The 14,155-nt window shown below is 35.0% G+C and overlaps 1 protein-coding gene across 4 annotated transcripts in view; it reads left to right on the forward strand.

The window, feature by feature from the left end:
* TBCD (tubulin folding cofactor D) overlaps positions 1-14,155 on the forward strand; it is a 130,340-nt gene that overhangs the window by 74,100 nt on the left and 42,085 nt on the right. For all 4 annotated transcript variants that reach the window (XM_042802361.1, XM_042802363.1, XM_042802362.1 and 1 more), the window contains 5 exons: positions 3,727-3,807; positions 4,567-4,640; positions 5,550-5,667; positions 7,075-7,135; positions 8,654-8,676. In XM_042802361.1, coding sequence (XP_042658295.1) covers positions 3,727-3,807; positions 4,567-4,640; positions 5,550-5,667; positions 7,075-7,135; positions 8,654-8,676 — 357 coding nt within the window. The remainder of the gene's footprint in view (positions 1-3,726; positions 3,808-4,566; positions 4,641-5,549; positions 5,668-7,074; positions 7,136-8,653; positions 8,677-14,155) is intronic.

Consider the following 14,155-nt stretch of genomic DNA (forward strand, 5'->3'; position numbering starts at 1 on the left):
GTTTCACCTCACTGAACATTATGTTTATTACTGTTGTTTTTGAATAAATTAAAATTTGATTTTTCTAATTTCTGCATCAAACTGCTTATTACGTGTAAGACACACTGAAAATGTGACCATGATTTCCTTGTCTACATAGAGGAAGCAGCAAAGAGGCGAGATTTGTGGGTGTCACAAAACTCTCTAAACTGGTCAAGCTTAGAGAACACTAGGGGATTTTGAAGAGCTGCAGTAAAAGAAGAGGCTGTTATGATGGCAGATAGACTCTGATGTGGGCAAGAAAATAAACTAAAACCCTTTTAAAAAAATACTTCACACAAGTTGTTGCATTTGTGTTCTCTGCGTAGACTTTTAACTTGAGTGCTTATATTTTTCATAGATAGCTCAGTGAAAATCTAACCACAGTATTTAGTAATGTTTGAAAAAGCAAACTGATCACTGTAGTATGGAGACTGCAAAGAATGTAATGGGAAATACCGAAACTCATGTGGTGCTCTTATAAATCAGTGGCTTGTCTTGGAATACTGTTTTCTGTTCTGGTCAGCTATCTGAAAATACAATAATGCTGAAGTCAGGGGAATTCAGAGGCAAGCTGAGTGCACAGGATGACTAAAATGAACTTCCTCGTGAGAAGATGAAAAAGACTGAGGGCTGGGTTCTAGCTTTAGTTGTCTAAGACAGACAGTCTAGCCGATGTGTCTAGCCTCTCTCATAGCCAATGCAAAGAGACAGGCACCTACAGAAGGTGATTCAGACCATTTTAAGATAGGTCAGATAAATTGCCCTGTGGAGTTGCTTGTTATTCAGAAGCCAACAGGTTAGAAAGGCTTAAAGAGATTACATTCTTGGGGAACGTAAATAGCAAACAGGTATATGATGGCTTATGCTCCCTTGCCAGCTTTGTGACTTCCAGCGAGCAGTTTTTTAAGATAATTTGCACTGGAACCCTCTATCCTCTCCTCGTCTATTTTTTAAATTAATCTGTCCGCCTCCATATTGTCCTTTTTGTGCATAATCATTTCACTCTGTACATATCTTCACCTTTTACCTACTGTCATTCCTCCTGGGGTCCACACCCTCCTCCTACACTCTTCCCCAGAGCTCCCGCCTACTGAGCTGAGATGGGGAAATGCAGTGGCTTGGTATTCAGTGCTGCTCTAGATCCATAGAGCATCAATGTGATTTTTGAAAATGGCTGTTTGAACTAGTAGAAAATTGAAAATATTCAAAATCGACACAGCAGTGTTTATTTTTTCACTTTTATAATTTTGGCTTGGAGAGTAATTATGTTCTCCTTACATTTTGAGAGTTGAATTGTAATTTTTTTTTTTTTCCAAATGCTTATTTATTACTCCTTTCATTGTGATTTCCAGGGGTTTTGTAGGAGTGTTACGTATAAAAGTAAAAATTCTTTTACTCTTGATTTCTTTCTTGTGCCTTTCTTTAAATTGTGCGACAGAAAGAATGTTTGCAAGTTGTGTGCATGTAATTTATGCAGTTAGTAGCACGATTCCTTGAAACCATGTTCAGTGTTATTAGTCAAACTCTTCTTTGTAAAGTATTTGTCATCTCATTCATTCTATTACTTTTAAAAATCTTCACCACTTTGCTCTTCAAGCAGGATGTAATTATTTGGGTCAATATTTAATTATTTCCTTATTTTTGTCTGAGTAACATCAAAGGAAAAATACATAAGCATATATTTGGCTGCACAGAAAACATGTATCATTGCAGTGTGGTAGGAAGAATGGACCTTTCTGATCGGTATGCCTTAAGGTGGTGTAATTGTTTATGTAGCTGGAAAAAGCTGCTTGAGGTTCACATTTCAGATCTAGAATCTTCAGCTGTCATTCCCCCACCCAGATAAAACAGTCCTGGGACACTTTGTATGCCAGCACAGTGCCGCTATGTGCAAGGAAGCTGTGCAGGTGCAAGGGTTGGTACTACTAGATTCATCTGATCAATAAAAGCTCAAAAAAGAGGTGTCAAATTCTACAGCTGAATTTGGGTTTGATTAATAATTTATGATAGACAGGCAGTATCATGTACATTTTTATATATATATGAGATACGTGTGTGTGTATAAATAGTTACTTGTATCCTTTCTAAATATCTAAATATTTTTTATGCAAGTTTTTCATGCTGGGTGCTCTATTGAAACTTCTTGCTGATATTCTTTGATGGATTCAGCTCAAATATCACAATCTAGTTATGAGCATGGAAGGTAGAGGAAACCCATTTTGTATGAACTGAGAGTGAAGAGGTTGTGATTCCAGGAGTTCTGGGCTTGGTAAAAGCAGAGTTAAGGAAGAAGCTTCTTAATCAGAGTATGATACAAAAATCTTACCAGCAACATTATCAGGAAGGCTGGGCTCGTATTCAAGCCTACTTGCACTAAATACTCAAGGTACAAAAGATGAGGGCTGTATTTAAAGATAGTTCTAAACTAAAACTAAAAGGGGGATTGGACTGCAGACATGACCAAAGAGATCAACTTTGATGAGCTGGACAAGGAAATTCAGATTAAAATGGTTGGAAAGAAAGGTGAGTGCTAAAACTGAGACCCAAAAAGCAACTGCGAAGAAGAGAGGAGAACTCAAATATGGCAGGGGAAATGTGCCTATTATTGTATGTTCTTCCAAAATAGGGAAAGGAATCAAAGAGTAATGAGTGTTACCATTTCTCTGCTGGCATCAACAACCAGTTAAACCAACTGTCTAATCCCCTCTAGGGCTCATAGCAGCAGTAGATAGTTCTTCTATATCCTGTATTGGCTCAAGCGACTGAGGTCTGTGCTGTGTATTTAAGGATTCCTACTCTTCTGATGAACTATATAGATATCAGAATGGTAACATGCAACAGTATTAGGTTTTTGTCTTTGTTTTGCTTCTAATTACACACACATATATTAATGGAACACTATTATGGTTGCAAAATTAATCACTCAAAAGAAATAAAAAGGTGAAATTAAGGTAATCTCTTTCCTTAATTTTGTCCCCTTGTGCATGCCGTTTTGACACAAACGTGTTCTACTCATTGTTTAGCTTTCCAAGATTGTTTAACATAAATCAGATGTACTGAAAAAACATTTCACTTGACTTCTGTTGACCTTAGCTTTCAATAGTTGCTGCTGCTGACGAATGGAAAGCAAGTGTGTCTGTAAAGTTCAATAATTACGCAGGCTACCTAGATGATTAATTCTGGTGTTCCCTGATATTTTAGATCTTGACTTTGTAACACTAACATTTTTTGTCAGAATTGACTTTTTGTGTATGTTTTGATTTTTAAAAAGGACAAATTGAAAACCCATCTTCAATTTTGGACAGTTGTATTTATGAAGACGTAACACATTTCTTTATGTTAATTTTACTGTGGATTACATCATTAATGTTTGTTCAATCTGAAGTAATTGTATAAATTAATACACACATCTAGATTTTCTAGAATGTAACGATGGGAAATGAATGTTTATTTTTGCTTTTTGTATGTATAGCACTTTTTATAAAGAGTCTGAAAGTTTTACAAAAGTGATTTCATGTCTTTTTCAGTGATGGTTAAGTATTTCCTGTTATTTCATTCAGCTGCCTCTCATTTAGGAGAAGACCTGTTTAAGTAATTTTTTCTGTTGCTTTAAAACTAGAGGATTTAAATCTTTGGAGTAGCTTGTGTTAAAATGCATACAGATGTTGATTCTGTACTCTCTCTCTATGGACGTTTCTTTTTCAGCGTGTATATTGCTGGCTTTCCTGAGTATACACAGCCAATGATTGATCATTTAGTTAACATGAAGATTAACCACTGGGATAGGTAAGTTCATGAAGTCTAATTATTAACATCCAGGAATTGGCTGTTCTGTGTATCATGCTTTCATAGATTATTTTTATAAATTTTACTTTTATTAGAGTATAAGTTGACTGAAGGAAATTGGACAAGAAGTAGCTGATGTCATCTGTAACTCCCGAGCATATTGTCACTTAAAACATGTTCATGAATTTTGTCTTTTTGCCATGACCTCAATCTGTTAATAGATTAATAAAACACATTCATATGTTATATAGTATATGTGAGGGGTAAACACCGTCACCATACAATTATCATAATTGAACTAGATTTCATGCATAGAGATGGTGCTTAGTCATATTCAGTGTTCATGAAGATTAAAATGTGTCCATATAACACAAATGAGATTATATCAGTGTTGATAATAGTTTGCATCATGAGAAATAATAATAGTTTACTGTAGTGTCCCTGCCAATACATAGAATGAACCCTCAGGTTCTACCATCCACACTTAGATTTTTCTTTGTCTCTTTCAGCAATAAGTTCTATTCATACAGCTAAAAGCTAGCTGTAGGCTGTCTGTTTGGTCCACTGTTTTGTTTTCTTGTCTTTTTTTGATGAGGGGAAGCATGGGATGGACAGAGAGTACTGTAATTTTTAATATTACTGGGGTCTTTGTTTGTTCAAGGACAGGAGTCCCTGTCTTTTTTTTTTTTTTTCTTAATACATTACTTCTACAAAATTGCTAACCCAAAAAAATCCCAAAATTCTTTTTTACATCTTCAGTGTTATTCGAGAACTTTCAACCAAAGCTCTGCATAACCTTACTCCACGGGCTCCTGAATACATGGCAAATGTGGGTATGTAACAAATAAGTTCTGCATAGCATGCCATATCAAGCGCTCTAGCTAATGTAGCAAAATTGTATTAAGAAGATTTAAACAGGCACCACGACTTAATAAAAATTAAGATTTCCCCTAATACAGTGTAGTGGCCCTAGTAGTTTTATGAGTTTTCAGATTTTATGCAAAAATTAGAAAATGCTGCTAGATCTTTTTTTATCTGGGGACTGGACTTTAGTTATCTGGCTACGCTGGACCCTACTGGTTCCAAGAAGAATAAATGGGTGTAGTTCTGTTGCAGCAATTCAGGCAGCTAGCACTCAGATTCCTAGCTTTTGCTTTATTGATATGACTTTGATGTTGTAAAGGGTGGGGGGACCTGTTTTGTCTTGTCCATTCGGACATCTTCAGAAGAACTTCTTTTTGTCTGTTATTTGTGTAATCAGATGTTTCTTAGCATGAATTCAGGATCCTTTGTTCAGCCCACTTAGATTCTGAGGATGTACCAGCTGCTTTTTAATATGGCTGAAAGACAGCAGCTGATACCCAGGTGAATGCGTAGTTCCAGATCTTGCCTACCTCCCTATAGTGGACTGGGAGGGTGGCAGTTTTACATGGAAGTCCAAGCCCCATTTCTCTTACTGCTCAGCCAGTCCAATGCCTAATAGCAAGTATATTCTTTTATTTACTCTAAACATGGAGCTAGTTATGAGTGCAAATTTCTTTGGTGTGGTTTAGTATGCTTTGTCAGAATTTACTAATCTTTTTAAAACTTGGATTTCATATAATGGCCAGTATACATTGGCCTAATTTTCCAGAAACAGTTTTCCCATGTTATTTCTAGGCAGACATAATTACATTTAGAACTGTGATCTGTCACTATGCTTTGTCTAAAAAAAAAAAAAAAAAAAATTTAATCTCTTTCAGTTTTGCCAAGACTTCTGCCTTTATCAGTGGGCACAGATCTGCACACACGCCATGGGGCAATTCTTGCCTGTGCTGAGATCACCCATGCACTATGTAAACTAGCAGAAGAGAGTAAGAGGTATAAATGCAATATTATCTTGACTATAAATTTTCCTTTCATGTTTGGTCTATTGAAAGCTTCCTGAGTCTAATTATGGAAATCTCCATCTTACTGAACAACTTTTCCATTTAATTTTTGTTTGTTTTGATCAGTCATGCCAAACCTTCACATTTTATTTGGTGATGTTATAAACTTAAATTTAAATTCATCATCAGGAAAGTGAGATCATTTGCTGCCTTACTTGAAGAGTTCAAAGTTATCATTTAAATATAGATGTAACCCCCTTTCCCTATAAGTATGGTGTCTTCCTGGTGAGGGGAGTCTTTCATCTTCAGTTTCAGAGAAATATCTACTCAAGCAGCTTGTTGAGTTGAACCGATTCAAGTGATATATATATGGGCATATGTGTATGTACACACACACTTACTACATATAGGTGATGTAGCCAGAATAATTGACAAAATTATTTGGGAGATGTCTTTGCTTTAATGTTATGATTAAAGAAATTAGTCATTTACCTTTTCTTTCCTTCACAAGAATCACATGTGAAAAATGGTTGAAAAGTCTTTATTACAAAATCTAGATTTTGGAAGTTAGGTTAGCAGTAGAATTTTATACTAGTGTGATTTAAATTGGAATGAGCAGCTGTTTTAAGATCAAGGCAGTGGAAAATAAGACTCCAAAGTGCAAACTTCAATGAAAATAAATACACTTCTGCAGGAGTCATAGATATGCATACACTGAAGAAATATATTTTAAAAAGACAGACTTTCTGGGTCATTTTTGTTCTAAAAGTTGGATAATTACTCTGATGAAACTTTTACTTCTGAGAACATTCTGATGCAGTCATATAAAGATATCTAAAGTGGTGACACCTAACAAGTCTAATGTTGTCGTTGTTTGTACAAGTTAAATATACTGAGATTAATTCAAATAACAGATATCAAAAATGTGCACTGAATTTTATGGCTTTAATTATTGACAAATGGGAATTGTATTTGCCATCAGTGTCTATCAAAAGAATTTGTGTTAATCTTAAGAATTCCTTTTTCAAGTAAGTTGAAAAGTTAGAGAAAGATGCAGAGCATTTTTAGTAGTAGGAAATACTTGAAATGGATGGAAAAATCACAGAAGTGTTGGAGTCCAAAAATAAAACTGAGCTGAGAAGGGTTATTGGTGTATTACTGATTATAATGTTATTAGGAAGTGACACTAATTTTTATAGGCCTTTAAGAATGAATTTTCTACATAAGGGAAGATCTTATGTTTGCTGAACTATTTAAAATTAAATACTGTGTATTTCTGTTGAACATAATTTGGAAATCAAAATATTATTTTTCTATTTGAAAGTACAATGAAGTCATGGAAGAAAAATTATTCATAGCATGATTAGGAAACCACTCTTAATTTTGTATACCTTTGCAGATCTGTAACATATTATTTCAATGAAAAATCATTGGAGGGACTTAAGCAAATCCATCCAGAGGTTTGTAGCAAGTATAAATGTATCTTTTAACCTTGTATGTTATATTATTTTTTAAACAAACTTTTACAGTTAAGACAGTTGTTCTCCATCTTCCTCTTCCCCTTGCCAAAATTAAACAGTCTCACAAATACGAATTTGGACACACACTTCAGACTGTCTGATAGCTAGATATCCTTGACTGTGTGTCTTATCCCAATATAATTTTGTATTTGGTCCCTTTCTGTTTCTGCCAGCTTCTTAGCTGAGCCACTTTCCCTGATGCTGTCAGGTACACTTGTGAAAAACTGCATGGAGTTCTGCTTTTTCTTTTCCCTTTGTTTCTTCTCCCTTTCTGTACTTACTGACTGGCCTTGCAGATACAGGTACAGCTGTTGCCTTAATGTGACCATGCTCAAGTGAGATTTCCTAGTGAGTCTGTTCTCTGTTCTTTCCATTTTATTTATTTATTTATTTTTTACTTTCTTGAGATTTCATTGCTAAATCCTTGCATTCATAATTTACCTGTTTTTTGAACTTTAAAGGCATAGGCTGTATTTCAACTGTTGCATTGTCTTTATCTCTACTTATGACAAATTAAGTCTTGTCCTGCTAATAGCAATTTAAAATGCTTCTACTGAGGTAATTTTGCCTAACTTGTCCCTTTTGGCTCCTATTTTTTCACATTATGGAACAGACAATATTTCAGCATTCAGGCTCCTACTCATTTTCTGCAGTATCTGTAGTACCTTTAGTACCAGTTCCAGTGTGCTAAAGTTGTCAGACTTCACCATTTACCCTTATATTTAAAGTACACAGGTGCTTGGTTAATTCTCTGCATAAGTGAAAGCTGCTGCTACAGATTGAAAAAGCATCTTTGTCCTTGTTAAACTTTGTTGTGTTGAAATGCTTGAAAGCTTGATCAGCAGTTCTGTACTCCTACAGTGGCCTTAATTTGTTATGATACTTCCCAGTTTCTGCTGTTGTCTGTTCTTATAATTAATCTGCAAAGTCATTTTAAGGTCCTTTTTTTTAAAAATCTGTTTTTTCAGGTTTTTACTACATAGAAATTTGAAAAACTCCGATTTTTGAAGTTAGCCTACTGTAATGTTAAGAATGAGATAATGTTTTTCAGTCATATTTTAACTCTTATTTAAGTTTTTTCGGTTGCAATCTGTTATTTTCAGTTATTTTCAGTTTTCAGGCAATTCAGTATATCATCATTTTAAAAGGGCCTACTGTTTAAAGCAAATGTGTTTTAAAAAGCCAAACTAGCTTTCAGGGTATGTGCAGGAGCAGCTAGGATTTGGATTTAAGAAAATTAGTGCTTTATAAATGTGTTAAATTGATTTTCTTTGAATGTAAAATTCAAATGGATATAGAGATGTTTTTTAAAAAATACTTTTCCTTTGAATTTTACTTTTAAAATAATCCAAAGTGTTGCATAAGTCACAGCATATAGACGTTGCATGTGAAGAGGAAAAATGAAAACACTTATATCAAAAAACCCCTGCTAATATTAATATTTGCTTCCCTCCCCAGCTTTGCAGTCGTCAACTGTACAGGTAAGAAAATGAGGCAAAATAATTATTTTACATATTGGAAAGTATCAATTAGAAGTAAGGAAAACAGTAGAATCCTAGGGGATCTTTTGGTTTGTACAAGTTACTTACACCTACCATAGACTACCAGTCTCTCCCAGTTCATCAAACACAAGCATATACATTCTTTTGGCTTTTGTACCTATTACAGAGGCTGATGTTGTTTTATAATGGTTGTGGTGTTGAGAGAGTGCGACTCACAGGCACGTTAGATTAATGGGAAAGTGGGAAGGACCGGTCTCGATAATTGAGATAGAGACAGTGAAAGAATGTGGAGCACAGTATGCTCACTAATCCATGGCTTCAGCAGTGTGTAATGGATTTCTTTCCTATTATTCACTTGTACTGTAGTACTTGTATGGTTCAAAGAAGTCTATAGAAATGACATTTAACTAATAAGTTAGAGTCCAAAAGTTATTTATTTTTTTCTAAAGGAGCTTCTATTTAAATGCTAGAATTACTTTCTTCATCCTGTGTAATGAGTAGGCCAGGAGTATTACAAAAGGCTCAATGCAATTTTTCAACTCTTGTGCCAAAGAAAATGTAAATGAGTTTTCACTGAGTTGTTTTCATTTCCTATTTATTGACACTTCCAGGAAATAAAGGGAGATTGATTAGGTAACAGCTAAGTAAATGTGTTTGAAAACTTGTATGTGACTTCAGAGTTTGTTCCTAAATTTAAGGAAATCAAAACATAATTAATGACTTGTGTTCCCTAACGATTGTATATGTGAATGAGGGGTCTTTTGCTGCTATAACTGACAAATTCTTTGAGCTTTGGACAGTTCAGTTCACTTCTTTGCACATGACATATCTGAGAACAGTAAAGCTTAAGTAGTTTTTTTGTCTAATAATTATCATTTAAAGAATTTTTATGTAAGTTTTTGTATCCTGAAACTTTCTGGAAAAAATGTTAAAATGTAGTACTTGAGGGTCATGCATACTGATGTGAAACTTCCACTCCAAAGTTAGCTTGTACTGGCAGATGGTTTTAATGCTGATACTGTATATTAGTGTCTTTGTGGGTGGCTGTCTTGGCTCCCATAAATTCTTTAATGTCAGGGTGGAGCTTGGGTGTAATTTGTTTTTGTCATAATGTGCACTTCTTGCACTTAATGGTATTTATAAGATGCCTACAGAAATGTTTGCATTCTAGATAAGACTTCTAATACAACTCCAAGCAAAATTGATTCACTGCTATTTACTCTAATACTTAGGCTGAGACAGAGATGTCTACTATAATCCATATTTTAAAATATCGGCATGCATAAAATATTATAAAATAGGACAAGAAAAATAAACTAGGTTATAAAAACAAACCAGCAATTTGAGTATTGCTGGGCAAGCATTTAGTGAAACAAGCCAAACTTGTTCTGTGATGAGTAATTATTGCACATAATATTCCAAAGATTTCCATTTGAGAAATTGCTACCGGGAATTTTCGGTGTAACAACATCTTGTAGGAATGCTGAAAACCTGTGTGTTTTGTTTGTGTTTCTAGTTTTTAAACTGCATTAACAAAAAGCATCAGGCCACATGTCTCAACTGTTATTTAGGTATTTTGCTTTCACTTCTGGCAACAAAATAGCTGTCTTTTTGTGGACTGAATGGATTTTAATGCTTTGATCAAGCTGTTTTCAGAAATTGTGTTGGTCTGTGAGAAAGGGAAAAGGAAGTAAAGTGTAAAAATGCTATAATTTTGTTGTTGTTTAAAAGTTGTAAGTTACAAATTTTAAGCTGGAAAAATGGGTTGTGAGTTTCTTGATTGTCTAATGTCTAGGATTGCACTGAATCCATAAGTACATCAAGTCAAAAAAGATAAAGCCAAAGTGCTTTAATAGAGACCTTAATTTAACTAACCATCTTACTTTGTTTAGCAACTCTTGTAATGTCTTCAACCTGATTTTGAATGATGGTCATGAATTATCCTTCAGACAGGAAGCAGTCCAAAATTGAGTTACACTGCACAGTCTCTCAATTTTGAGTATACTTGGAGCAATCAAATTTGTTTACAGTAGTTGTAGAAAATCCTGTCCTCTACTGTATTAACATTTATTAAAAAATGCAAGTATCTTCTGTCTTCCTGTAGAAGTCCATTTCTGGGTTTACCATAGTACGTTGAAAGAAGGGAATGCAAGTCCAGGCACATCACTTTGTACTTCCTTCCTTAGTCTCGGTTCTGACACAATTGAAGCACTAGTTTGTCTTGAGGAGCTGGTTGGTTTAAGCATTTGCATGTGCACTTCCAGTTGAGTATTGCGCAGTGAGCCTGATTTTCTGTATTAAATGGGTACTAGTTATAGCAAGTCATATGCAAACCATGCCACTTAAACACAGTATTTGTCCATTGTGCCTGTTTTGCACTATATGGGTTGGAGAGTTATAAAAAGTGAGCTATATTTTATTTGCTTTAAACATTGCTTCTATATATAAAAACCTAAGACAAAAACTTGTGGCATCTGTTGCCTTAAGCAGTCTTACTTGGGACAGGAGGTCAGTCTGCCAGTTTAAACTCAGTGTTAATGATCTGCCTGATTTGTATTATGATATATATTCACTGAACCTGCATAGTTAGTATTTTTTTTTTTGTAGCAGATACATTTCTGTAGTGCATCTAAGACCTTGTACTAGTTCTCATTATGAAAAGTCCTCAAGAAGAAAGTATTTTTAATAGTAGTTCTGTTAAGATTCTTTAAAAATGCATCACCTGGTATAAGGTTCTTGACTGATTATTCAGCTGAATACATTTGGGTTTGTTTGTTTGTTTGTTTTTTTTTGTTGTTGTTTTTTTGTTTTTGTTTTTGTTTTTTTTTTGTTTGTTTTGTTTTGGTTTTTTTAACTTCCTTTCTTGTAGGCAATTCTGAGTCTGATAATACTGGTCTTAATACACAGAGTTGGGTAACAAGATAATTTAGGGACGGATATGGAAGTGCTGCAGATAGATATGCTGGGCTTCTTCCAGGCAGTTGCACTGCGCTTCTGTATTTCAGCAAATGTTCTATTTATTGGGCCTTCAGGGTTTCCATCGGAGCTGGGTATGGCAGGATGCATGGTGTTTGTACTCCCACACAGGATGATTCAGTTAGTGCAGTGTGCTGCATGCTGAGTTTTGCTCTGATCTCATTCTTGTAACATAAGAAGACTGGCTGCATGGATTACACAGTCAGCTATGTGAGGCAAGTAATTTTAGGTTTTCAGAATAGTAGGCAGTGTAAGTTGGACTGTCATCTCAAGAGTTTCAACTTTTCCAGTAGTGTAAGTTCACCTATAGGTGTTGACAGGTGCTAGGCAGAAGAGAAACAAACTTGTCTCATTTCAAAGACCTTTAAGGTTGCAACTAATCTTGATGGTTTCAGGGCAAATGTGTTTCTTAGCAGTCATCTACATAAAAGTTTTTAAGGCATATTAACTTAATCGGCAAATAATTCTAGCCTTGCAACAAAACTCATCTTAACAATTCTTCCAAGTTTAAATTATTTTTTGTAACCAGTAGTGTGATGGTTCTAGGAGATGGTGCTGTACTATGTTCTGAAGAGTCGCAAGGTGAAATTCTTTTGCCACTAACTGAAGTCACTGAGGAAACTCTTACTTCCATAGAGCCAGGATTTCACCTGTAGTCTTTTGGTGTTAGAATATAATACAAAATGTGTACGGTCAGCATATGAATTTATAGTAATCTAAAAATAGGTGTTTGTTCACGTAGTATAGTTTATTTTCTGCATCTTCGAGGGATGACCATAAGAGCTTTATTAAATACACTGGCTTTTTCATCTGTGCTCAGAGGTATCTCTTTCCTCCTCTGTGTACCTTGCGATAAAGCCATTTAGTACTTCCAAAGCCCAGTGTGTGTACAACCCGGACCTTTTAAGATACCTCTATTTGGGACAAAGAGTTCCCATGAAGAATAATTGGATATTATTCATATGGAGGTAGAAATACTTTTTCAGCAAGTGTTCTTAGCTTCCTGGAAATTGAGTATTTGCAATTGAATCTCTTCAGCTATTCCAGTAGTTTTAACTTCAGATTCAGATGTTTATGAAAACGTAGATGCTATTCAGTGCTAAACAGTTTCAGTTACTGTTATTTTTATAATCTTAAAAGATGAATTCTGAACTTTTCACAAAAAGCAGGTTTTAAATAATTTAAAAAAGAAAATCCACAGAAGTACGTTGAACTTTTGTATGCACTGAAAGCAGCACTGTGATTGGTTCTGATTCAGGCCTACATAATTTTAAGAGATACCAGCATTCTTAGGTCAGTAATCTTAATTCATTGGTTCTACAAGAGATTACACATTTTGATTACATTTTCCACAAAGAAATTGTGACTCATCCTAAGACATTTCTAGTAGAGAAGCATTGCTGTGGAACTGCACATAGGAAGGAATGATTAGGAGCTCATGAAACCTGGGCACTGCATCAGTCAGTTTACAAACTGAATTAATAATTAAACCTTGAAACAGGTACATCTAATAATGTGATGCAACTTGTGGATGTGTCTTTGGAAGAAAAAAGAGAATACTGACTGTACAGCAAAATTCAGAATCTCTGAATTAGGTAGATCCGTATCTTTTTAATTTAGTGAAATACTCTAGAGCAAGATAAAGTTAATAAAAAGATGTGCATCATGTTTGACAAACTAAACACTGACTGAGGGAAGATCTAGAATTACGATAGAATTCTCAGTTCTTAAAATTGAAATATGTATGAGCTGTAAAAAGGGGAGAAAAATTTAGATATATTGATGAACGTACTGTGATGTCTAGGCAAGAAGTAACTTGAAAAGTTTTGCAGAGAACACCACATGGTATCACAGTGCCTTCAAAGATAGACTTGATTATAGTTTCTTCATTACATGGAAATCTTACTATGCAAATCACTGTCACCATTCTTCATTCTCGCACAGGGACCAACAATCCTCAGTGAAGCTCTAAACTCTGAAATTAAATTGAGTTGATGTAATGCCAGAGGAAGGGATAGCTGTCAAATTATTAACATAAGAGTAGCTTTAAGTGGCCTGACTTCCTTATTGGCAGTGTGAAGAAGTGGAGAAGAGCAGCCTTTATGACTCAGTTCTTGCTTTGTAGTTTGAACAGAAGTCCGTATCTGAATCCTTACATCAGCAGACTGTTGCACACCAAACAAATTTACAAGATCATTATTTTATACTCATTTGCAGTAAGACAACAGACAAAAGGCAAGGAATGGGTGAGAACAAAATAAAGGGAAAAGAAGTGTTGAAGAGGAAGCAAGCCTTGCCACATCATTCTTCTATTTTTGCTGCTGTTTTGACTCCTTGCATCACTTCTTTGTTTTCTAATTTACATTTTTTAGAAGCTGGAGAGCGGACAACATGGCAGGAAGGTGGAGTAGATAATACAAAGCCCTTATCAGCATGGGGATGTGGAATCTATGCTTGCTTCCTACAATGATAAACTGAGATG

This window comes from Tyto alba, unplaced genomic scaffold, assembly GCF_018691265.1.
Source record: "Tyto alba isolate M040663 unplaced genomic scaffold, T.alba_DEE_v4.0 Super-Scaffold_39, whole genome shotgun sequence".
Taxonomy (NCBI): Eukaryota; Metazoa; Chordata; class Aves; order Strigiformes; family Tytonidae; genus Tyto; species Tyto alba.